The following is a 27207-nucleotide window of genomic DNA, read 5'->3' on the forward strand; positions in this document are numbered from 1 at the left end:
TGATAATTTACCTTACTTCTTCTATGATAAAATTGAAAGTTTTCAAGTTCAATGATCAACAAATGATTCCCATGACCTTTCAAAATATGAGCCAACCCAGATCTATCAAAGTTTATCAAAAGTTGTTAAATATGGGCAACTATTGGAAGAAAACTTGTCATTTAAGGTTTCAGAATATAGTGAAATATGCAGAAGATACTCCAGTTCCACTGTATCTTTTGCAAGCAAAGTGTGAAGCACTCATACACAGGACTCTTTGCAGAAACAAGCAAATTCCATGAACTGGTATCCCCGCCAAATGGGTTTGTGGGGAAGAATGGCAAAAATATATCTCGCAAAATGTCAAGGATGTTAACATGTACCACGTCACTATTTTTGCTTTCTCAAGAATCTAGTGATTACCATAAGCTTAAAATTCAACAACTTTAACAGGTAAAGACAGAAAACAAATGAAAGCATGGGCTATACCTACCTCCTGTCTGAGTTTGTTGAGTTGTTCCATCTGTTCTTGTCTCACTGATTCTTCCTTGTCAAACTTGTAAAACCCAACACCATGAGTCCGAATCTCTGCAATTAAAACACAGTCATATTGAAATTAAACATGTAGGTCTGTGATCCTTATCAAATGAAATTTAGCCTCTTCTTCTTTTTAATAGAGGTTGACAAGATGAAAGGAAGTTTAACATTTATTATGCTTTAAGGCATTTTATGACTTCATTCTGATGTCTGACCATTCCTTTACCTTATCATAAAGTACCTGTAGAAAAAAATCCTGAATAAAGTTTTAACACTGACTTAGCTTATTTTCAGTACATGCACTTTTACCAAGTGTAGCAACAGGTGTAGAGAATACATAAACTGCACAGTTTCAGTGTTTACCATTGTGTTGTACATCAGCATAATGTATGGGCCCTTGTTTCTCCTCCTGCATTTTCTCCATTTCTTCTTTTTCCCATTTCTGTCTCTCCATCTCCCGTCTCATATCAGCTGACATTAAGTTTGGAATATCCTCACTCTTATCCCTTTGTAACAAAAAAAAAAGAAAACAATCTGAAATGTTTTAAACACTAGCAACAGCACCTAAGGAAATACATGTGTCTCAACTATATGTGTGTCCATAAAACAAAGATGCCCCCAACACTCCTGCCACTGAACATGGTTTCAAGAATCTGTATGAAACATCTTTTAAAATACATGCAACACAAACTTTTAAGCTCTTTATGTGTATTTTTCACTAAGTGAATGACCATAACTCTAGTCTAGCTGAGTAATATCCCAAAGAGAAGCCCTAGTGCTATATAACAAACCTCGAATGATTTATGACTCTAGGGGTCAAGTACATTTTGATAAACATGGGACACAAACTTATTTCTTGACTGAGTCAAGGGCCATAACTCTGGTCTTGAAGAGTGAAATAAACAAGAGCTGTCACAGGAGACAGCGCGCTCGACTATTTCGATGCTGGATAGTGAAACTGGGCACATCTGAGGAAACTAGAGCTGTCACTGGAGTGTTTAATGACTCCAATTGTGGATGAAGATATTGCACAATAGCCTGAGTCTATGTCAAAAATATCAACTTAAAGTAATAAGAGAGGTAAAGATAAAAATGTATCAAAACACTATATAAGTATATCCTAAGCAAAAAGGGGCATAATTCATTAAATACTGGTGCCAGAGTTATGCACCTTGTGTCATATGGTGTGGATGATGATGTTGAACAACTGTTTTAAGTTAAAATCAAATCCATTCAGTAATAACAGAGACAGAGTGAAAGTGCATAAAAACTTTAACCTAAAATTCTAAATAAAAAGGGGGAATAATTAATGAAAAATTGGTGCCAGAGTTATGCACCTTGTGTCATAAGGTGTGGGTGATGATGTTGAACAACTATTCTAAGTTTGAATCAAATCCGTTCATTAAAAACAGAGACAGAGAGAAAGTGCATCAAAACTTTAACCTAAAATTCTAAGCAAAAAGGGGAAATAATTCATGAAAAATTGGTCCCAGAGTTATGCACCTTGTGTCATATGATAAGGGTAATGATGTTGAACAATTGTTTAAGTTTGAATCAGATCCATTCAGTAATAACAGAGATAGAGTGAAAGTGCATAAAACTTTAACCTGAAATTCTAAGTAACAAGAGGACCATGATGGTCCTGAATCGCTCACCTATCCCCACATGACCCAGTGTTGAACTGAGTATGACGTCGTTATTTCTATTATTTGACACAGTGACCTAGTTTTTGAGCACATGTGACCTAGATATCATCAAGATAAAAAATTCTGACCAATTTTCATGAAGATCCATTGAAAAATATGACCTCTAGAGAGGTCACAAGGTTTTTCTATTATTTGACCTAATGACCTAGTTTTTGAAGGCACATGACCCACTTTTAAACTTGACCTAGATATCATCAAGGTGAACATTCTCACCAATTTTCATGAAGATCTCATGAAAAATATGGCCTCTAGAGAGGTCACAAGGTTTTTCTATTTTTCGACCTACTGACCTAGTTTTTGACCACACATGACCCAGTTACAAAATTGACCTAGATATCATCAAGCTGAACATTCTCATTAATTTTCATGAAGATCCATTGAAAAATATGGCCTCTAGAGACATCACAAGGTTTTTCTATTTTTAGACCTACTGACCTAGTTTTTGATCGCATGTGACCCAGTTTCGAACTTGACCTAGATATCATCAAGGTGAACATTCTGACCAATTTTTATGAAGATCTCTTGAAAAATATCGCCTCTAAAGAGGTCACAAGGTTTTTCTATTTTTAGACCTACTGACCTAGTTTTTGACCACACGTGACCCAGTTTCGAACTTGATCTAGATATCATGAAGATGAACATTTATACCAACTTTCATGAAGATCCCATGAAAAATATGGCCTTTAGAGAGGTCACAAGGTTTTTCTATTATTTGACCTACTGACCTAGTTTTTGATGGCACGTGACCCAGTTTCAAACTTGACCTAGATACCATCAAGGTGAACGTTCTGGCCAATTTTCATGAAGATCTCATGAAATATATGGCCTTTAGAGAGGTAACAAGGTTTTTCTATTTTTAGACCTACTGACCTAGTTTTAAAGGCACGTGACCCAGTTTCGAACTTGACCTAGATATCATCAAGGTGAACATTCTGACCAATTTTCATGAAGATCTTTTGAAATATATGGCCTCTAGAGAGGTCACAAGGTTTTTCTATTTTTAGACCTACTGACCTAGTTTTTGATGGCACGTGACCCAGTTTCGAACTTGACCTAGATATCATCAAGGTGAACATTCTGACCAATTTTCATGAAGATCTTGTGAAATATATGGCCTTTAGAGAGGTCACAAGGTTTTTCTATTTTTAGACATACTGACCTAGTTTTTGAAGGCACGTGACCCAGTTTCGAACTTGACCTAGATATCATCAAGATGAACATTCTGACCAACTTTCATAAAGATCCCATGAAAAATGTGACCTCTAGAGTGGTCACAAGCAAAAGTTTACGGACGGACGCACGGACGGACGGACGACGGACACCGCGCAATCACAAAAGCTCACCTTGTCACTTTGTGACAGGTGAGCTAAAAAGAAGGCAGAAAATAATCATCATTAATGAGGCTATATTATATTGTTTCCCGAAACAATTAGCTGAACAATTAGCCGGCATTTGTATAATCTGCTGAACAATAAAGATTATTTTTTTGTTTTACTTTTTATTACTTGAGTTATGAAATCTGAAATATTAGAGCCTACTCGTCAGCATAAAAACATTTGTGTTATGTCTGTTGCGACATTTGCTGTTTTGAATGTAGCTATACAAAAAATGATAAATGTACAACTTGTAGATCTATATTTTTTAAAACTCCACCAGGGTGCCGAATTTGCCCAAAAGATGCTGAACTTACACGACAACAACAATCAGAATAATATCCATCCTATTGACGATGTAGATGCAAACACTGGGCAGCGTTTTATACTGAAGACGCAGAAAAGGTCTACTTTCGTTTTCATGAAATGTTGGCACCGACCATTCTGAATCGAAAACTGCTTCACCGTTTTTATGCTTAAGGTGTTGAATATACCAGAAGTTACTCTTAATATAAATAAATATTTTCAAAGATACCAGTATTTAACAAGAGCAATATCGAACTGGGCATAATACACACATTCACCAGCTGAATGGGACAGAACTGTAAGAATTAGATGCCCAAGAGCAACATGTCGAGTTCGCCCTTTGACCCCTAACTGTGACCTTGACCTTTGAGATAGGAACCTGGCGTTTGCACATGACACTCCATCTCATTGAAATGAACATTCATGCCAAATATAAACAAGATTCCTCAATGCATGTAAAAGTTATGGGTCGGACAAGATCTGACATGAGTTTGACCTCCAACTGTGACCTTAACCTTTGAGATAGGAACCTGGGCTTTGTGCACGACACTCTGTCTCACTGAGGTCAATATTCATGCCAAATATAAACAAGAATCCTCAACGCATGTCAAAGTTATGGGCCAAACAAGATCTGACATGACCTTTGACCTCCAACTGTGACCTTCACCTTTGAGATAGGAATCTGGGGTGTGCACCTGACACGCCGTCTCACTGATGTTAACATTCATGCCAAATATAAATAAGATTGCTCCATGAATGTCAAAGTTATGGTCCATACAAACAAATCAAGACTGACGGATGCATGCACACACGGACGCAGGCACGCACGGATGCATGCACATACACTGAACAGCAATTTGGACAACTATGTCTTCAATTCCGCAATCAGGCTCGACAAAAACACAATAAACAATTTCAACTGACCTTGATTATCAAACCTTTAATACATGTACGACACAGAGAATCATGAATGGTAATAACTTTTAGTATAAAAACAAGAGGACCATGATGGTCCTGAATCGCTCACCTCTTCCCACATGATCCAGTTTTGAGTATGACATCGTTTTTTCTATTATCTGACATAGTGACCTAGTTTTTGAGCTCATGTGACCCAGTTTTGAACTTGACCTAGATATTATCAAGATAAAAATTCTGACCAATTTTCATGAAGATCCATTGAAAAATATGGTCTCTAGAGAGATCACAAGGTTTTTCTATTATTTGACCTATTGACCTAGTTTTTTAAGGCACGTGACCCAGTTTCAAACTTGACCTAGATATCATCAAGGTGAACAATCTGACCAATTTTCATGAAGATCCATTCAAGGGTATGGCCTCTAGAGAGGTCACAAGGTTTTTCTATTTCAAGACCTACTGACCTAGTTTTTGATCACAGTTGACCCAGTTTCAAACTTGACCTAGATATCATCAAGATAAACATTCAGACCACCTTTCATACAGATCCCATGAAAAAAATGGCCTCTAGAGAGGTCACAATGTTTTTTCATTATTTGACCTACTGACCTACTTCTTGATGGCACGTGACCCACTTTCGAACTTGACCTAGATATCATCAAGATGAACATTCTGACCAATTTTTATAGAGATCTATTCACAAGTATGGCCTCTAGAGAGGTCACAAGGTTTTTCTATTTTTAGACCTACTGACCTTGTTTTTGACCGCACATGACCCTGTTTCGAACTTGACCTAGATATCATCAAGATGAACATTCAGACCAACTTTCATGAAGATCCGTTGAAAAATATGGCCTTTAGAGAGGTCACAAGGTTTTTCTATTTCAAGACCTACTGACCTAGTTTTTGATGGCACGTGACCCACTTTCAAACTTGACCTAGATGTCATCAAGATGAACATTCAGACCAATTTTCATACAGATCCCATGGAAAATATGGCCTCTAGAGAGGTCACAAGGTTTTTTTTACCTACTGACCTACTTTTTGACGGCATGTGACCCACTTTCGAACTTGACTTAGATATCATCAAGGTGAACATTCTGACCAATTTTCATGAAGATTTCATGAAATATATGGTCTCTAGAGAGGTCACAAGGTTTTTCTATTTTTAGACCTACTGACCTAGTTTTTGATGGCACGTGACCCAGTTTCGAACTTGACCTAGATATCATCAAGGAGAACGTTCTGACCAACTTTCATGAAGATCTTGTGAAATATATGGCCTCTAGAGAGGTCACAAGGTTTTTCTATTTTTAGACCTACTGACCTAGTTTTTGAAAGCACGTGACCCAGTTTCGAACTTGATCTAGATATCATCAAGGTGAACATTCTGACCAATTTTCATGAAGATCCATTGAAAATTATGGCCTCTAGAGAGGTCACAAGGTTTTTCTATTTTTAGACCTACTGACCTAGTTTTTGATGGCACGTGACCCAGTTTCAAACTTGACCTAGATATCATCAAGGTGAACATTCTGACCAACTTTCATAAAGATCCTACGAAAAATGTGACCTCTAGAGAGGTCACAAGCAAAAGTTTACGGACGCACGCACGCACGGACTGACGACGGACGCCGGACACTGCGCGATCACAAAAGCTCACCTTGTCACTTTGTGACAGGTGAGCTAAAAACCATAAAACAGGTAAAGTGCTCCCATTGAACAATTTTGAGGAAGGACCAAACAAGGATGCTACATACCAAGTTTAATGAAGATCTACAAAATCGTTCAAGGGAAAAAGTCATGTAAAGATATTTCATATTTTTATGAAGATATGTGAAAGATCTGAAAACATTTAGTCTAGCAATTCCTGAGAAACAAAACTGGTATGCAAAACTCTCACAAAATTTCTATGTTGAAATGATGTACAATTTTGACAAAATAAAAGCTGGAGTTACGGTTCTTGCCATATGTAATCATGGTATGATGCCAAAGACATGTGTAAAGTTTGAAAGCATTTGGTCAAGTAGCTTTTAAGAAACATGCTTACATTCAAAACTTTAGCCAAAGTTTCCAAGTTGAAAAGGGGCATAATTTCACTTTTGTGATGGGGACAATAATAGCTCTACTACCGACATATTGAGAAATGTGACCATGCCCTCTGGCAACCATGCTTTGAATCAAAGTAATTTGAAAATAGTTGCTCAAGAATCAACCAAGGATCATTCAAGTAGAATTTTTTCAAATTGGGCAAGAAGTTATCAAGTTTCACTTGGTTTCAGAAGATGTTGTTTGAAGAAAATGTTGACGCCAACAGGCATCAGATGACAGATGGTGAGTGACCACAATGACACAGCTTGAACATGCTGTGCTCTGATGAGCTAAAAACCCACCATCAATGTACAAGGTCATGTAAACAATACCTTTTCTTCTTCTGAAGAGTTTCATCCTGTCTTTGTACATCAGATAAATCCTTTCTAAGACAACGTCTTGATCGACCAAATGCATCCACATAGTCAACCCTGCAATGTAACACCAATGACGATACATTTCATAACAGTTGAACTTTGTTCACTCAAACTTGACAGGACAAGCAAAATTTGTTCAAGTTATTGGTAGTTCAAGCCATTGAAAAATACACAATATATAGGTATTTTGCAGGGACTGACAATAAGTTTGAGTAAAAGGTGGTGTACGAAATATCCCAGTTTGAGAGAAAGTTTGACTGTATAATCAACAAAATAATGTTCGTTTTTAGAGGTTAAGATGTCATCAATGCATCAATTGTATTGATATTATCTCGCGTGACACTGCAAATTCTGATTTCTTGTATTTGATTTACAGGAGATGTTCAGATTTAATTAAATCTTGGTATAATTTCTAACAAGCACACATACTATAAACATTTATTATCATATAAAGACCTGTGAAGCCTGAGTAGACCGGTACAGAATGCTATAAAATTTAACGAAGACAGAGTGTTTTGCTAGAAAGTTTATACAATAAATTCCATTCTAAGTTTTCTGATGAAGCCACCTGCCCAGATACAAAAATGTAGCTTAGTTGGTAGAGTACAAGACTTTGAATCAGGAGCTTGCTAGTCCAGTCCCTGGATGTGACAACTGTTCTCTATGATGCTTTGACAGAAGAGAGTCTAAGTCGTGTGGAGAAGTTGTCAGTAAATGTTACTTGCTAGGGACAGGTCAGTACTGGTACTGAACCCAAGAACACTGGTAAAGTGAACTAACTGCCATTACATAACTGAAATACTGTAAAATCATTTTTATCCATGGAAGGTAAAGTTTCATGAACTACATGCTTGTAAGAATCCACATACCAGTAATAAAATAACAACAAACAAATAAAACTCCCTTTTATTTCATGTAAACTCAAATTCATACCCCAATAAAACTGCCTTTTTAGACAAAATTACAAAAACTCATGCCCACAATATTAAATTTTTACAGTACCATTGAATAAAGGAGTTAAACCAAACAAACAATGGAACATGACTTGTTGGAGCATTTCTGGCAAAGTAACGGTACTCTTACTTATATTCTATTGACCTGTATTTAAAAAAGAAAAATCTCACCATTCTTCCTCCTCAGATTCTGGAGGTGGAACAGGTTCAGCTAGCTGTCTTTGTTCCTCCTCTAACTCTCTTCTCTCTATCTCTTCTTTCTCTTTCCTCTCTTTTAGCCTTCTGTCTTCAAAATCATCAAGACTCTTCTTCTGGAAATCAACCAGGTACAGACCACTGCCATCTTCCTCTGCAAACATAAGAAACATAAAAATATAGACAAACATTTACAAATCACCAACCCATAAATATTTCATCTGTGCCATTGAATCACATAACTCTGGTCTGGCTAGGGTAATCTCAAACAAAACTCCAGGTGCACAACTTCAAGTGCTGAATAATACTCCTTTAATATTTCATAATCCTAGGTCAAATACTTCTTGAGATACAAGTGTCACAGGGTGAGAAAAATATGCAGCCAGACCGGGACTCAAACCCGGGGCCTCGGAATACCGTTCCTATGCTCTACTGACTGAGCTACACATTTTCTCCCAGTTTTAATATTCAAGTCCTATACTGGGACATACTCTCCTGCTATATGACATTCATCCTCAAATTTCTAATGGGATAGAGAACAAGAAAAACATGATCTCGGAGTATATTCAATCACGGCCCCATGTTGGGTGCCAAATGTCACAGGGTGAGAAAAAAGTGCAGCCAGACCGGAACTCATATCTGGGGCCTTGGAATACCGTTCCGATGCTCTACCGACTGAGCTTCCTGTCCGTCCACACATTTTCTCCCCATTTTAATATTCAAGTCCTTTACTGTGACACATGCAACATGAACTTTTTGGCCCTTTTTATGCATAGGGTCATACCTCTGGTTTGGATGTGTGTAATCCCAACTAAATCACAAGATGTACAACTTCAATTGCTGAATGACAATCCTGTGATGTTTGACAAGTCGGGATCAAATACTTTTAAGATATGCGCGACAAAAATTCACACAGACAGACAGACAGATTCTTGACTTTGTCAAATACCATAACTTTGGTCTGGGTATGTGAAATGCCAATTAAAACACCAGGTGCACAACTTCACATGATGAATGACAATCCTGCAATGTTTGATGAGTTTGGGTCAAATACCTTGAGATATGCACAACACAAATTTGTCCGGACAGACAAGGCAATTTATTTGAGGGTACAACAAAATATTAACAAAAAACATGTTATTTACCAGAGATGTCTGTTCCACAAGCTATCTTTTCATACAGTTTGGCTTTACTCTCAAGGGCCTTTCTACAAAATGAAAACATATAAATAATCAAATACCATGATGCAAGAGGATGAAATGATTCTGTAACTACATTTACAAAAAGGAAGTTTAAGCTACAAATAAATATTAACCTAATTGATATCACGTTTATGACATTTGGTAATTATACCTGACACTTACTGAATACTTACAGAACAAAACTGAAAACAAGAGCTCGTAGAATACGAAATGCCCCCCTTGATGTATTCAGTAATTGCACAAGGAACAGAAATTATTTGGTAACTGTGCACTGGATGTTTGACGTACTGACCTCAAATCAATAGTAATTATTATGGGTCATTTACCAGCCATAAGTCAACTCTGTATCAAATGTGATCTTTGACCAAAGCATTCTCTAGTTATCTGGCAAAAAAAGGTCTACTGTTCTGGGGCAATGCGACCTTGACCTTTGACCTACTAATCTCAAAATCAATAGGGTCATCTTCTGGTCAGGATCAACAATGTTTCATGATCCTAGGCCCATTCTGAAGTTAAAGTCCAGAAACTGTTTAATTGTTCCAGGTCTCTGTGACCTTGACCTTCGACCTACTGACCTCAAAATCGATAGGTGTCATCTACTGGTTATTATCAACCTTCCTATCAACTTTCATGATCCTAGGTCTAAGCGTTCTTGAGTTATCATCTGGGAACCGTTTAACTGTTCCACGTCACTGTGACCTTGACCTTTGACCAACTGACTCAAAATCAATAGGGGTCATCTGCTGGTCATGACCAACCTCCCTATCAACTTTCATGATCCTAGGCTCAACAATTCTAGAGTTATCATCCGGAAACCGATTAGTCTACGGATCAACCAACATCTGCAAAACAATATACCCCACCTTCTTCGAAGGGGGGCATAATAAACCTAATGGCTGTTTCTTATATCTTGCTTAAGTGCACACAGATTTTACTAATACATAGGAGTATTTCTTGTTTAAGTACATTTTTTTTTTCAGGATAAGAGTCCCAGTCGTATTGCATCTTTTCCACATTGTTATTTATGATGAAGGAAGACCTCCTCTCGGCAATGTTTCAGGCACTTCTACACCCCAAGTGGTGTTTCAAACCCACATCAGTGAGGGGCAAGTGAACTCAGTGACCTTTACCAATCAGCCATATAGGCTCCTTGTTTATGTGTAAAATAATAACATAAAAATCTTTAAAAAATTTGAAGTATGTTACTGAACATAACATATAAAGCAAGGTAGGACTTAGAAGTCTAAATAAAAACACTATGTCACTTCAGTTTTTAAAGATAAAAATATTAATTTAACCTTGATCTCTCAAAAACATTTTCCTCTTCTAATTTTTCCTCGTAATCTTTTTCTGCCCTCTGTGTGACACCTGCATTCTTCTTGCTGAACAGACTAGGCTTCTTATAAATAGTGACATAAAAATGCACAAAATTAGAATAAGCATTTAAGCATCAAATCATATAATTTATATTCTCTAAATCTCATACTGCTTTTAAATAATTGTGAAGGATCTGGGAAACAAAACTAGTAAGTTACCTAAGTTTTTGTCAAATCTGAAGGTTTCTATTTGATAAAATATAATCAGTAATAAAAAGGAGGGCCAACACGTCAAAGACACTAGTTAAATATATTATTATAGTTCTTAATATAATCAGTTATGTACAACACTGTGAGTAACTGTTCACCTTATGTGAGGTTGAAGGTTTCCCTTTGATAAATCCAGTATTCTCACTTTGTAACTTCTGAGTTTTGAACTCCTCTTGCTTTCTGAACAGCTCGGCCCTTAAATCTATCAGCTGTAATAAACAGGAAAGATGTAGACTATCTTTAAGGCTGGCATCATCAGATATCTGAATATTTTCTAACCAGACAATATTATATTGTAACAAGATCTCGTCGAACACGAAATGCCCCCCTTGATGCATTCAGTAAATTGATCTTTGACCTACTGACCTCAAAGTTAATAGGGGTCATCTGCTAGTCATGACCATCCTCCCTATTAAGTTTCGTGATCCTAGGCCCAAGCATTCTCAAGTTATAATCCGGAAACTGTCACTGTGTCCTTGACCTCTGGCAGACTGACCTCAAAATCAATAGGGGTCATCAGCTGGACATAACCATCCTCCCTATCAACTTTCATGATCTTAGGTCCAAGCGTTCTTCAGTTATCATCTGGAAACCGTTTAACACTGTGACCTTGACCTTCGACCTACTGACCTCAAAATCAATAGGGGTCATCTGCTGGTCATAGCCAACGGCCCTATCCACTTTCATGATCCTAGGCCTAAGCATTCTCGAGTAATCATCAGGAAACCACTTAACTGTTCCACGTCACTGTGACCTTGACCTTTGACCAACTGACCTCAAAATCAATAGGGGTCATCTACTAGTCATGACCAACCTCCCTATCAACTTTCATCATCCTAGGCCCAAGCTTTCTTGAGTTATCATCCGGAAACCGTTTAACTATTCCGGGTCACTGTGACCTTGACCTTTAAGCAACTGAACTCAAAACCAATAGGGGTCATCTGCTGGTCATGGCCAACCTCCCTATCCACTTTCATGATCCTAGGCCCAAGTGTTCTCGAGTTATCATCGGGAAACCGTTTAATTGTTCAGGGTCACTGTGACCTTGACCTTTGAGCAACTGACCTCAAAATCAATAGGGGTCATCTGCTGGTCATGATCAACCTCCCTATCAACTTTCATGATCCTAGGCCCAAGTGTACTTGAGTTATCATCCAGAAACCAATTGGTCTACGGACCGACCGACCGACATCTGCAAAACAATATACTCCACCTTCTTCGAAGGGCGGCATAATAAATAAAGCTCCCTTTCGATATAAGGATCCAACAATCTTGTGTTTTATCTCCATGCCATTGTTTACATATGTGCCAATTTAGGGTGTACAGGATAACTTTGGTCATTTTTTCTATTATTAGTTTAAAATCCACATCTAAACACACTTCCCAAGATTTTTTTTTCTATAAATCTGAATGATAATGTATTCTCTTTTCAAAAACATTCAGCTTTTTAAATAATAAATTTCTATCAAACAGTTTTCATTCACTGATGTTTTTTACATACTGGTACTGATGATAAACTCAAACAGAAAATGAAGTTTTTTACCTGTAACTTTTTTATTTCTGCGAAATGTTATCAATGGTTGGTATCAAAATTAAGCTTAACATTTGCTGAAAAATTGACATAATATAGATTAATCCTTCCAATTAATCTTGTTTATTCTGGCTAAATTCCAATTTAATTGTTTGTACGTAAGTTTGCACCGGTTGCCATAACGCTAAGTCGTTGCTATGGTATGTATCGCGAGATTTCGTAGCAGACGATAATTTAAAAAGAAAAGTCACGTGTTTGTCGTGCTTCTGATTTGCCATTCAGCACGAGGCCGTTTTAAGAACAACCCGCCCACTGCACCCCTTTTTTAGCATAATTTAAATACTATTTCGTTTGTTTTATGATACTATAGATTTTCAATCAATAGTTATAATGGAAAAATATTATAAGGTAGTTACACGTTATATGCTATACTTGCCTATTTTTGCAACATTCTTGTTACTTTTTTGCTGCCGAGTTTTTTCCTTCTTTCAGAATGCTTTACTTTTTTATGGCATCAGATGTTAAGGCACATGAGTCAAGAAACGTTATAACCAGAAGAAAAGGCACAAAATGGTATTTATGAAGTTCAACATCATAGTAACGTTCAGAAGCCGACGATTATATCATTCAGTTTTATTCGGAAGGATCACAGGATATGATGGAAAGTCAATACGTATCTGTGACACTGTGCTGGATGTGTATTCTGTACTAGTTCAAAGAATCTGTTTACATGGACCGTTAACATTCATCAGTGTTAACTTTTACTTATGTTTAAACGTGCTTATTTGAAAAACTTGACCCTTTAAGACATTTTTGTATAATTTATGATTATGATTAAATCTGTAAATCAGATGTACATGGTGACATTTATAAATGATGTGAAGTGCGTGTGTTAAGGAGATACAAATATTCCTGTTTGTCATTTTGAAAATGCTTAGCTTGTTATCTTAAGCCGGTACCATAACTTACAACTTTAAACTCTAAATATTTTCTTTTACTTTCTTCTCTTTTATTGATCTTCTCTCTTCTAACCTTTCTTTCGTCATACTGGCAGAAAATTCTTACGTCTGGGTGCGACTTGGGCATGCCATACTGAGTTGTTTACTGTCAATTACTAACTCTTTTTGCATACTCATGGGTCCCTGACCAGCCGCCGCCATTCAACAGGGTTGGTGACACTCGTGGGTTCAAAATTCAATTTTTTCGGGTTCATTTTTTCGAGCATATAAGTATTGGCCAGAGAGCGAAAAGGGCTAGGCATTCTTATAGTTGCTCAACCATTTACATAAGTTACATTTGTTGTTATTAGGTTTATGTTGCGCCAATGGTACCTGGTTCGTATATGGTACATGGAAGTACCTGGTTATTGTATGGTACCAAAGGGGTATCTGGTAAGTATATGGTACATAGAAGTACCATATGGTACATGGAAGTACCTGGTTTGTGTATGGTACCAAAGGGGTACCTGGTTTGTATATGGTACATGGAAGTACCTGGTTCTTATATGGTACCAAAGGTGGTGCCTGGTTCTACCTGGCTAACCATACCGAGGGGTACGGGGGATAGCATGGCATAGTGTTTGTACAATAGTTTTAGCGCAACGAGGTTCGAATTATCTAAGGCATGCCCGGGTTGCGCCCTTTGTGAGGATTTTCAACTTCAATCGCCATTTAACGTTTGAAGTCTTAAGCCACTATGACCGTCTTTCAATCCACACTTACCCTAAACGAAAAATAAACTTGTGTTTATAATCGGAAGTGTTTTTATTTTCTTTTAAACATGAAAGCTTAGGTTATATGATGGTACGTCAACCCAGGAATTTGATCCCAGAATAATCTAAATTTATATTTAGTAAGCAAACGCAATGAAGTGAGGCCCTATGAAGGGGTATATAAAATGGGGAAGTTGACTGATGATAAATTCCACCACTTTGTCATTTACAAAATTTTCTCCATAGAATTATATTGTAACTTTCCCAAAAATGCTGCAACAGTTATTCCGGATCAAGTAATGAAAAGTGACCCAATGTCAGGCCTTCATGTGTTGATAGTGACTAAAAGTGAGCATTGTGCAAAAAACATCCTCTTCCCCAGTAATTTTGGATAAATATTTTTTAAACAGATAAACATAAGTCATTTATTTATACAGAATATTTACCAATTTTGTTTTTGTTTACACCTGTTGGTGTTGTAATAGTCCAACTAATTTGATGCGATCCTAGGAAATATTGAGATAATTTTTTTCATATGGGCAATATCCCCACTCTCGTCAAACACTCGAAAGACCAAAATAGTTGAGGCAACATCCTATGAAATTTTCATCGCTGCCGATGATTTACATGATATAGTTTTAAATGCCGATTATTTCATGAACTGGCCATAAATTCAAATAAAACTTACATGTATCGAAAGGGGATTCAATTCCTCATTGATTTATGTAAAAATTATCAAAATTACGAATTTTCTGGTGATTTAAACCTATGTATGTACTGTACATGATTAACGTTTACCGTGTACAGTACGCCAATATGCGCAAGCGATAAATTAAACCAATAACTTTACACGACCGTGTACTGTGATTTATCTTCCATTATTTTGGTCCTTCAAAGTTATGACGTTTAGAATTTAGATTGCCAGTAACAAATATAAAACAATCCGAACGTCGAATTATTTTGACTAGTGTTGTAAGTGATTGCTGTTAGACCTTGTGTTCATTTATATAAATAACCGGTTGCAATCGACTAATTTGAAGGTGGTCGATTTTATCATCTGTCCGAGTTTATCATCAGTACGATTTTCGATTCTCATTTGATGACATATGAAAAATAAGACAACAAGCAAACATCTAAAATGTATGTCTGCATGCCAGTAAAAGAATGATATGAAAATTTATACAATAAATTGAATAATTCAAGTCTAAACAAAATTTACCAACCTATCCGCTATTGCCTAAAATCCGCTATACCCTAAAGCTAGTCAAACTAATCCGATGTATACAGTTTGTTTTATATTGTGACGGTCAAACTGTAATGTCGCGGTGGCTGCAAAAGTCAGAAATTAAAAAGCAGCCACTCAGCGACAGTAAGCTTGTCTACCCTAAAGCACTCTATGACAGTCTGTGATCTGATTCCGAAAACTAAATTAGTTATCGCTCTGTTGTGTTTTATTTTTATCTACATCTACATCTACGTGTTACATCAGCGCAGTCACTCTTGACTATTATGTGATGGGTGGTTACTTGGCAGAAAAAGTAAGAAATGGGTTGAAAAGTAGAAAAGTTAGAAGTAAGTAAGTTCAAAGATAGAAGAATATAACAGTTTTTCCCAGCTGCGTTTTCGCCTGCCTCTCCCCAAGCCTCTTCAGTTATGGTGGCCACAGCTGACACAGCCTAGAGGATCATCGATGGTTTACTTACAGCTGGGACCCTAAACAAAATTAAATAGAGAGGTTGGCCAGCCCCCGCTTAAAGGATACTAAGTCGGGGGCCTCTGCAATGGATGCAGGTAGGCTGTTCCAGGAAGTGATGGTTCTGGGGAAGAATGCATTTTTGTAGTAGGCGGTAGATGTTGAGATAGGCCTGTACTTCAGAGAGTGTGCTGAGCGTTTATGAACAAGAAGTAAACTAAAATTAACGTACCGACGCTGAATCCACTTTAGATGAATCTTTGTCAGATTTCTGCATTTCTCAGTGGTTGTTGTGATGGTAAATGTCACAAACTTTCATTCTTACGGTGAGCCATTTCGTGCTCTTCCTATTTCGTACCAAAACTTAATTTGTACCAAAACTGAAGTAATTCCAAATAAAACAGATATAATAACCTCGATTTACCAAACGAAACCTAAAATTTAGTAAATATTTATATTATACAACCTACTGCTCTTTATTTTATACTGTCGTGGATTTGTAAGAAGTATATCAGGTTCGAATATTTTGAGAACGAATCTTGCTAGACGAAGGGGAGTAACTCTGCTGTAGTTTGGTGGGCCAATTTGTCAGAAATTTGTTTATCTGTTATTCGTCAAAATGTTGTCAAAGCTACTGTTAAATAGCAAGGTACGTTGCAAGATACGTAAATTAAATCACCTTCATTCAAAACTACAGTTGTCATTATCAAGTAATGTTGATTCACGTGTATGACCTTGCTCATCATTTTCATTTATAATTTTTTGTCTCACTCAGGTAGATTTCTACTTGGGTTAGTTGGCGTGTGGAACACTTACCCCACGCCAGTACCCCAGTCTCAACTATTGTGCATTTGTAGGCTATAACTTTTTCCATCATCATTGTGTATCCTTACACAGATAACCAAGGTACGGCCTTGTACGGCCCCATCTGGAGTATAGTTCCACTGTGTGGTCCCCCCACTCTGATTGATCAGCTTGAGTCTGTGCAGCGCAGGTCTGCACGCTGGGCCAAGCATGATTACGGCCGTACATCCAGTGTAGACAACATGCTGACTTCCCTAAATTGGCGACGCCTTGCACTCCGTCGCATTGACCAGCGCCTGGTTATGTTTTATAACATCTTGCATAACCAGGTCGCCATCCCACTACCGGACTACCTAACACCCAACACTAGATCTTCCAGAACCAGAACTACTCATTCCCAGGCATTCGTTCAAGTATCACCCCCATCCAACTATCATAATTAAATTTTCATTCTTCCCTCGTACAGTATATGATTGGAATGCCTTGCCTTCAGATGTTGTCAACTCGTCTGGGCCAGTGTTCAGTCAGGCTGTAAGCCAGATTGAGCACATCTCACCTTAAATGCACCTGCCCTGTTTTTAACCATTCTCCTTCTTGCTTTTTACCACTACTTTTTACTCGTTTAACATTCTTGCTAGTTGATGCGCAAAGTCTAGGTCCCCAGCAGGGGTTTGACTATATGGAAGATAGATAAGGTAGAAAAGGTTCAATGCAGAGCAGCCCATTAGGTTAAAAATAGTCCAAGTAATAGGATGTTTCGGGACAGCGTGATAACTTTTGACTGTCGCTATCTCTATCACGTCCAGACTTATTCTGCATATTTCTGTTAGGAAATCCCCAATTGAAATCCGTTTGGAAATGTTTTCTAGTATATGTACAGAGTATTTGTAATGATTACTTCTCTGATAATGAATTTATGTTGACATCAAAGCATAAACTTGCCTCACTGACATTTTATAAATGTATATTTTGTGTTTTGTTTTGAGTGAAATCTGTTGTTTATTGAAACTGGCATCAAGGTAGATATCTCCTTGCACCTGTCACATCATATTTCCGAAGATTTAACCCTTACTCTGCTAAAATTCTATAATGAACTCCTCCATCTTTCAATTTGGACAGTACCATTAACTGTTAAAAGGGGTGCTTATGAAAAATATACTGACTGAATGGCGAACAGTGCAGATCATGATCAGACTGCACGGATGTGCAGGCTCATCATGATCTACACTGGTCGCAAAGTCAGGTTCAATCGTGTCCAGCATGATAAGGGTTTAGTCTCTTATTTAAAATTATGAATTACATTCAACCCATTTGAAGTTTCTACATGAATATTAATGTTTAATTTATTAAAGCAAGTAAGTCTGTCCAGTATATTACGACTTTTTTTGATTTTTTAATGTCTTTGTTTTCCTAACAGTAAAATGCAGATATGGGTAAGGCTTAGAGGAATATCAAATCATAAAATAAGTCATCCCAATAAGGCAAATGAGTAAGGCTAGGTTAAAAACAACTATTCTGACAGTGTCACCAGCATGCAACATGAACTTGGTTGGCAGACAAGAGACCGACGTGACCTGGCATGAGTGACAGTGTGTTACAAACTTGTGTTGTGTATGGTTTGGTGATAGTGCCAGTTACATCATATCTTGTGGTGCCCCATGATCATAGGGATCCGTCACATGCTATGATAGAAGCAACAAAGTTTTATGATTGACGTGAATTTTTTTTTTATATTTTTTAAATGAAATTCAAGAACTTATATGTAAAAAAAAATTACCCATAAAAACACAAATATAGACCTGTCTATGTTTTTTAGCTCACCTGTCACAAAGTGACAAGGTGAGCTTTTGTGATCGCGCGGTGTCCGTCGTCCGTCCGTCCGTCAGTCCGTGTGTCCGTCCGTCCGTCCGTAAACTTTTGCTTGTGACCACTCTAGAGGTCACATTTTTCATGGGATCTTTATGAAAATTGGTCAGAATGTTCATCTTGATGATATCTAGGTCAAGTTCGAAACTGGGTCACGTGCGGTCAAAAACTAGGTCAGTACTTCTAAAAATAGAAAAACCTTGTGACCACTCTAGAGGTCACATTTTTCATGGGATCTTCATGAAAGTTAATCAGAATGTTCATCTTGATGATATCTAGGTCAAGTTCGAAACTGGGTCACGTGTGGTCAAAAACTAGGTCAGTAGGTCTAAAAATAGAAAAACCTTGTGACCACTCTAGAGGTCACATTTTTCATGGGATCTTTATGAAAGTTGGTCAGAATGTTCATCTTGATGATATCTAGGTCAAGTTCGAAACTGGGTCACGTGCCGTCAAAAACTAGGTCAGTAGGTCTAAAAATAGAAAAACCTTGTGACCTCTCTAGAGGCCATATATTTCACAAGATCTTCATGAAAATTGGTCAGGACATTCACCTTGATGATATCTAGGTCAAGTTCGAAACTCGGTCACGTGCCGTCAAAAACTAGGTCAGTAGGTCAAATAATAGAAAAACCTTGTGACCTCTCTAAAGGCCATATTTTTCATGGGATCTGTATGAAAGTTGGTCTGAATGTTCATCTTGATGATATCTAAGTCAAGTTCGAAACTAGGTCATGTGCCGTCAAAAACTAGGTCAGTAGGTATAAAAATAGAAAAACCTTGTGACCTCTCTAGAGGCCATACATTTCATGACATCTTCATGAAAATTGGTCAGAACGTTCACCTTGATGATATCTAGGTCAAGTTCGAAAGTGGGTCACGTGCCATCAAAAACTAAGTCATTAGGTCAAATAATAGAAAAACCTTGTGAGCTCTCTAGAGGCCATATTTTTCATGGGATCTGTATGAAAGTTAATCTGAATGTTCATCTTGATGATATCTAGGTCAGTTTCGAAAGTGGGTCACGTGCCGTCAAAACTAGGTCAGTAGGTCAAATAATAGAAAAACCTTGTGACCTCTCTAAAGGCCATATTTTCCATTGGATCTGTATGAAAATTGGTCTGAATGTTCATCTTGATGATATCTAGGTCAAGTTCGAAACAGGGTCATGTGCGGTCAAAAACTAGGTCAGTAGGTCTAAAAATAGAAAAACCTTGTGACCTCTCTAGAGGCCATACTTGTGAATGGATCTCCATAAAAATTGGTCAGAATGTTCACCTTGATGATATCTAGGTCAAGTTTGAAACTGGATCACGTGCCATAAAAAACTAGGTCTGTAGGTCAAATAATAAAAAACCTTGTGACCTCTCTAGAGGCCATACTTTTCTTGGGATCTGTTTGAAAGTTGGTCTGAATGTTCATCTTGATGATATCTAGGTCAAGTTTGAAATTGAGTCAACTGTGGTCAAAAACTAGGTCAGTACGTCTAAAAATATTAAAATCTTTTGACCTCTCTAGAGGCCATATTTTTCAATGGATCTTCATGAAAATTGATCTGAATGTTCACCTTGATGATATCTAGGTCAGTTTCGAAACTGGGTCATGTGCGGTCAAAAACTAGGCCAGTAGGTATAAAAATAGAAAAACCTTGTGACCTCTCTAGAGGCCATATTTTTCATGAGATTTCATGAAAATTAGTGAGAATGTTCACCTTGATGATATCTAGGTAAAGTTCAAAACAGGGTCACGTACCTTCGAAAACTAGGTCAATAGGTTAAATAATAGAAAAACCTAGAGACCATATTTTTCAATGGATCTTCATGAAAATTGGTCAGAATTTTTATCTTGATAATATCTAGGTCAAGTTCAAAACTGGGTCACATGAGCTCAAAAACTAGGTCACTATATCAAATAATAGAAAAAACGACGTCATACTCAAAACTGGGTCATGTGGGAAGAGGTGAGCGATTCAGGACCATCATGGTCCTCTTGTTTTATGGGTGTTTTTGATGTTAAGATGAAAGTGTTGCTTTAGAAGATTTGGTACACTGAAAGTAATGCACAGTTGAAATCCCCTTTTAGCATGCTGTTGGCATTTGCCCTAAATTTGAGCTCAAAAATAAGTCTTAGAATTAAAAGTGTCATTAAACAACTTACGCAAATTATTATTTCTATAGTAGATATTATTTGCATTATTAAAAAATTGTGTATTGTGTCTAGCCTGCAAATCTTTGTTAAACTAATTACTTATATATAATGCCAGTATGTTTCAACATTCGCTTTCAGAACATGTCAGATAATTTATCTCTACATTTAAATTTTGATCTTGTACTAGTATTTGTGTACAGGTAAATACTGCCATTTTAGGCAAACAAAATATGATCAATCAAATTAATTGATTAAACATTTATAAACGAATTGATTTCCGGACGCCTAGAAAAACCTTAAAGGTTAGGCTTGGTGGACAGTTAGAACACAGACTAGGCATATACACTATTTGACTATTTGTTTTTCGGCGTTCATGCGAAATGAACGACAGAATAGGATCAGCAAATCCATGAATCATGCTAGCACTTCATGTTTAATTTTCTGATGCTTTTGCATGAGCTTCGAAATTTTTTTTAATTCATTTCTTATATTTACATTACATTTCCTTTCCATCTGTAAACAAGAATATATTATACATTGCATACATTTTGTTGCATTTAACATTAAAATCAGCTTCCTGACCATTTTGTTCATTTGATGGAACAACTGCGACGTAGTCTAAAGAACCTTCTCCCTGACTATATGCGGATATCGTCAAAATAACTCCTTTTTTAGCTCATCTTTCACATAATGACAGGGTGAGCTTTTGTGATCGCTCGTCGTCCGTCCATCCGTCATCCGTCTGTCCACAATTTCCTTGTGAACACGATAGAGACCACATTTTGTATTTGATTTTAATCAGACTTGCACACAACTTGTATGGGCATAATATCTCGGTCCTTTCGAAAACTGGCCAGATCCCATCATGGGTTCCAGAGTTATGGCCTATTAAATGGCCAAAATTTGCCATTTTTGGCCTGTGAACACGATACAGACCACATTTTGGAATCAACTTTAATAAAACTTGCACACATCTTGTATTGGCATAATATCTCAGTTCCTTCAGAAAACTGGCCAGATCCCGTCATGGGTTCAAGAGTTATGGCCCTTTAAAGGGCCAAAATATGCTATTTTTGGCTTGTGAACACGATAGAGACCACATTTTGCAGTCAGCTTTAATCAAACTTGCACACAACTTGTATTGGCATAATATCTCGGTTCCTTTTGAAAACTGGACAGATCCCATCATGGGTTGCAGAGTTATGGCCCTTTAAAGGGCTAAAATTTGCTACTTTTGGCTTGTGAACATGATAGAGACCACATTTTGCAATCAACTTTAATCAAACTTGCGCACAACTTGTACTGGCATAATATCTCGGTTCCTTTCGAAAACTGGCCAGATCCCATCATTGGTTCCAGAGTTATGGCCCCTTAAAGGGCCAAAATTTGCTATTTTAGCTTTTGCAGCCATATAGAGACACATTTAGGGTTTGATTTGATACAAACTTGCAAAATATCTTCAACAACAATAAATCTTGGATTCCATTATGAAATTATCAGATCCAATCATAGGTGCCGGAGTTGCGGCCCCTGATTGACCCTTAAAAGAGCCAAAATTTGGTAATTATGTCTCCCCCAGGAGACATATTGTTTTTGCCCTGTCCGTCCGTCCGTCCGTACGTCACACTTCATTTCCGAGCAATAACTGGAGAACCATTTGACCTAGAACCTTCAAACTTCATAGAGTTGTAGGGCTGCTGGAGTAGACGACCCCTATTGTTTTTGGGGTCACTCTGTCAAAGGTCAAGGTCACAGGGGCCTGAACATTGAAAACCATTTCCGATCAATAACTAGAGAACCACTTGACCCAGAATGTTGAAACTTCATAGGATGATTGGCCATGAAGAGTAGATGACCCCTATTGATTTTGGGGTCACTCCATCAAAGGTCAAGGTCACAGGGGCCTGAACATTGAAAACCATTTCCGGTCAGTAACTTGAGAACCACTTGACCCAGAATGTTGAAACTTAATAGGATGATTGGTCATGCAGAGTAGATGACTCCTAACGATTTTAGGGTCACTCTGTTAAAGGTCAAGGCCACAGGGGCCTGAACATGGAAAACCATTTCCAATCAATAACTTGAGAACCTCTCGACCCAGAATGTTGAAACTTCATAGGATGATTGTTCATGCAGAGTAAATGACCCTTATTGTTTTTGGGGTCACTCCGTTAAAGGTCAAGGTCACAAGGGCCTGAACATTGATAACCAGTTCTGATCAATAACTTGAGAACCACTTGACCCAGAATGTTGAAACTTCATAGGATGATTGAACGTGCAGAGTAGATGACCCCTATTGATTTTGGGGTCAGTCTATTAAAGGTCAAGGTCACAGTGGCCTGTTCATGTAAAATCATTTTTTGGAAATAACTTGAGAACCACTTGACCTACAATGTTGAAATTTAGCGGGATGACTGGACATGCCAAGTAGATGATCCCTATTGCAGCCAACCATCAGTGTCTTTTTTACTTTCGCTCCTGACCCCTATTGACTTCTTGCCTATAGGACTTTGCATTGGGGGAGACATGCGCTTTTTTACAAAAGCATTTTCTAGTTTTTACCTTGTGAACACGACAGAAGTGACATTTTATATTTGATTTTAACCACACTTACACACAATTTAAGTGACAATAAGGTCTTGGTTCCTTTAAAAAACTGGCTAGACTCCATCATGGGTTCTAGAGTTACTGCCCCTGAAAGGGGCAAAATTTTCTATTTTGGCCATTTCAGCCATATAGAGGTTTCATTTATGCTTTGATTTGATAAAACTTGCACAGAATGATTATCTTGATGATCTCTAGGCCTTGATCGAAACTGGGTCATGTCGGGTCAAAAACTAGGTCATCAGGTCAGATCAAAGGAAAAGCTTGTTGACAACTTAAAGGCCTCATTTATGACCCTATCTTCATGAAACTTGGTCAGAATGTTTATCTTGATGATTTCTAGGAGAAGTTTGAAACTGGATCATATGGGGTCAGAAACTAGGTCATCAGGTCAGATCAAAGGAAAAGCTTGTTAACACTCTTTAGGCCACATTTATGACCCTATCTTCATGAAACTTAGTCAGAATGTTTATCTTGATGATTCCTAGGCCAAGTTTGAAACTGGGTCATATGGGGTCAAAAACTAGGTCACCCAGTCAAATCAAAGGAAAAGCTTGTTAACACTCTTGTTCATTTGATGTGCATGAAACTTGGTCAGAATGTTTGTCTGCATGAAATATCAAATGAATTTTTATCTGGGTCATGTGGGGTCAAAAACTAGGTCACCATGTCAAATCAAATTATAAGCTTGTTTACACCCTAGGGGGCACATTTTTGTTTCTATCTTCATAAATTTTGGTCAGAATGTTTGTTATCATGAAGTCTTGGATGATTTCAGATCTTGGTCACATGGGGTCAGAAACTAGGTCACTAGGTCAAATCAAAGAAAATGCTTGTATACACTCTAGAGGCCACTTTTTTGCTTCAATTTTTACTGAAACTTTGTCAGAATATTCGTCTCCATCAAATCACTGGGTAAAACATGTTTACACTCTTATGGTGCATTACTCAGGTGAGCAACCTAGGGCCATCTTGGCCCTCTTGTATCACTAAGCAGTATTGTCATAACTTCGATGCCTTTCCTTTTGCTGTTCATACAAAATGAACAGCATAATTTTCAATGGAAAAGGATAGGGCAAATGTAATTACATGTATCTACCAGACGGCTAGTCACTGCTTATAGGAAATATCTCAGTAACTTAAATACACACAAGATTAAAATGTTTGCCAGAAATTTTAGTCTGCATACTTGCCTTAGTTTTTCTGCAACTTTCCCATATATTTCGGGTGTCCTTCAATGCAGTACACACTGTTTTTCAGGATGCATATTTACCATAAGACTTTGTATATGGCCATTGCAATACATGTATTACTTGTGTATTCTATTGGTAGCAGTGAAAATCATGTACAATGTACTGTCATGAACATCATCAAGTTCAATGATTTTGTGGCCATTCTGTCTCTGCCAGGTTTTCAAGTAAAGGACCTGTAAATTAAAGTGTTTAATGTCTTTACTTTCAGAGAACACATTCAAAGCAGGTGTTGAGAGGACTGACACAACTTTCAGGTCTAAATGTAAGTCTTAATGGTATTTGTTATAGTCTAAGAGATGGCATCATCAGAATTTCTTCTTATGGATGATTCTTTTAATGGAGTTACTGCCTTTTAACTAATTACTGAATGTGAGCTGCGCCATGAGAAAACCAACATAGTGGCTTTGCGACTGTTCGCTAACAGTTTCTCCAATTCCAATAGGTTTTGAAAGCGAACAGCATGGATCCTGATCAGACTGTGCGGATGCGCAGGCTGGTCTGGATCCATGCTGGTCGCAAAGCCACTATGTTGGTTTTCCCATGGCAGGGCTCATATAGCTGATTGTCTCGGGTTGGAATTTTTAGCAGTAACATAATTATATCAGGTTAGTTGAGTAAATTGTAGTTACTAATGTCCAAACATTCTTAGATATGTATGTTGTCTTATTTCAGGATGTAGTTATAGCAAGTGCAGTGCGTACTCCAGTAGGATCCTTCCTGGGAAGTCTTGCTCCACTTCCTGCTACAAAACTTGGCTCCATCGCCATACAGGGTGCTATTGAAAAAGCCGGTACATATTTATAGAGTAGACACATTTTTCTGCAAAGTTTTTTGGGTTTTTTTCAGAACGTAACTTTTAATAGAGTAAAAATTTATGCAAAAGGAAGTTGAGTATAATTTTGTATATATAATGTTACATTTTATTTTATTTAACACAAAAGTGAACTTTGGAACACTTCATATTCTATAATTTTGTTTTTGGCTTATATAATTATTATTAATTTCTTGTTTCTAGTTGATTGTTGAAATAAAGAAAGTTTATTCCCACATAATATGGCTTTACCATTATAGTTTCTATATGTGACAGGCCTACTTTGCAGTGTGTGGCTGAGGCTGTGTTTCCTGTGCACTGTGCTTCCAGGAAATATATCCTTGCTTTTACCTTTTTAGCTCACCTGTCACAAGGTCCGTGCGTCCGTCCGTGCGTCCGTCCGTAAACTTTTGCTTGTGACCACTCTAGAGGTCACATTTTTCATGGGATCTTTATGAAAGTTGGTCAGAATGCTCATCTTGATGATATCTAGGTCAAGTTCGAAACTGGGTCACGTGCCATCAAAAACTAGGTCAGTAGGTCTAAAAATAGAAAAACCTTGTGACCTCTCTAGAGGCCATATATTTCACAAGATCTTCATGAAAATTGGTCAGAATGTTCACCTTGATGATATCTAGGTCAAGTTCGAAACTGGGTCACGTTCCATCAAAAACTAGGTCAGTAGGTCTAAAAATAGAAAAACCTTGTGACCTCTCTAGAGGCCATATATTTCACAAGATCTTCATGAAAATTGGTCAGAATGTTCACCTTGATGATATCTAGGTCAAGTTCGAAACTGGGTCACGTTCCATCAAAAACTAGGTCAGTAGGTCTAAAAATAGAAAAACCTTGTGACCTCTCTAGAGGCCATATATTTCACAAGATCTTCATGAAAATTGGTCAGAATGTTCACCTTGATGATATCTAGGTCAAGTTCGAAACTGGGTCATGTGCCGTCAAAAACTAGGTCAGTAGGTCAAATATTAGAAAAACCTTGTGACCTCTCTAAAGGCCATATTTTTCATTGGATCTGTATGAAAGTTGGTCTGAATGTTCATCTTGATGATATCTAGGTCAAGTTCGAAACTGGGTCACCTGCGGTCAAAAACTAGGTCAGTAGGGCTAAAAATAGAAAAACCTTGTGACCTCTCTAGAGGCCATATATTTCATGAGATCTTCATGAAAATTGGTCAGAATGTTCATCTTGATGATATCAAGGTCAAGTTCGAAAGTGGGTCAAGTGCCGTCAAAAACTAGGTCAGTAGGTCAAATAATAGAAAAACCTTGTGACCTCTCAAGAGGCCATATATTTCACAAGATCTTCATGAAAATTGGTCAGAATGTTCATCTTGATGATATCTAGGTCAAGTTCGAAACTGGGTCACGTTCCTTCAAAAACTAGGTCAGTAGGTCTAAAAATAGAAAAACCTTGTGACCTCTCTAGAGGCCAAATATTTCACAAGATCTTCATGAAAATTGGTCAGAATGTTCACCTTGATGATATCTAGGTCAAGTTCGAAACTGGGTCACGTGCCATCAAAAACTAGGTCAGTAGGTCAAATAATA

The 27207-nt window shown here is 37.5% G+C and overlaps 2 protein-coding genes across 2 annotated transcripts in view; one reads left to right on the plus strand and one right to left on the minus strand.

Annotated features, from left to right (window-relative positions):
- Nucleotides 1–238: 238 nt before the first annotated feature.
- On the minus strand, nt 239–16500 carry LOC123552229 (coiled-coil domain-containing protein 174-like). Its single transcript, XM_053532339.1, has 8 exons — nt 16388–16500; nt 11319–11429; nt 10933–11033; nt 9578–9639; nt 8409–8586; nt 7240–7338; nt 880–1022; nt 239–567 (listed from the first exon to the last, which is right to left on the minus strand). The coding sequence occupies exons 1-8, from the start codon at nt 16430–16432 to the stop codon at nt 410–412; spliced, it is 897 nt and encodes a 298-aa protein (XP_053388314.1). The 5' UTR covers nt 16433–16500; the 3' UTR covers nt 239–409.
- Nucleotides 16501–16672: 172 nt separating this feature from the next.
- LOC123552230 (acetyl-CoA acetyltransferase, mitochondrial-like) overlaps nt 16673–27207 on the plus strand; it is a 32189-nt gene continuing 21654 nt past the window's right edge. The window contains exons 1-3 of the mRNA XM_053532338.1: nt 16673–16804; nt 25039–25092; nt 25503–25620. Of these exons, the coding sequence (XP_053388313.1) occupies nt 16775–16804; nt 25039–25092; nt 25503–25620 (202 nt within the window). The 5' untranslated portion in view covers nt 16673–16774. The remainder of the gene's footprint in view (nt 16805–25038; nt 25093–25502; nt 25621–27207) is intronic.

This window comes from Mercenaria mercenaria, unplaced genomic scaffold, assembly GCF_021730395.1.
Source record: "Mercenaria mercenaria strain notata unplaced genomic scaffold, MADL_Memer_1 contig_112, whole genome shotgun sequence".
NCBI lineage: Eukaryota > Metazoa > Mollusca > Bivalvia > Venerida > Veneridae > Mercenaria > Mercenaria mercenaria.

Excerpts from the sequence above, each read along its gene's own strand:
- LOC123552229 (XM_053532339.1), bottom strand. The coding sequence starts at position 16,432 with ATGCAGAAATCTGACAAAGATTCATCTAAAGTGGATTCAGCGTCG. Across the intron at positions 11,430-16,387 it reads CTAAAGTGGATTCAGCGTCG|CTGATAGATTTAAGGGCCGA; the intron begins GTACGTTAATTT and ends TGTTTATTACAG. Across the intron at positions 7,339-8,408 it reads GAATCTGAGGAGGAAGAATG|GGTTGACTATGTGGATGCAT; the intron begins GTGAGATTTTTC and ends GTTACATTGCAG.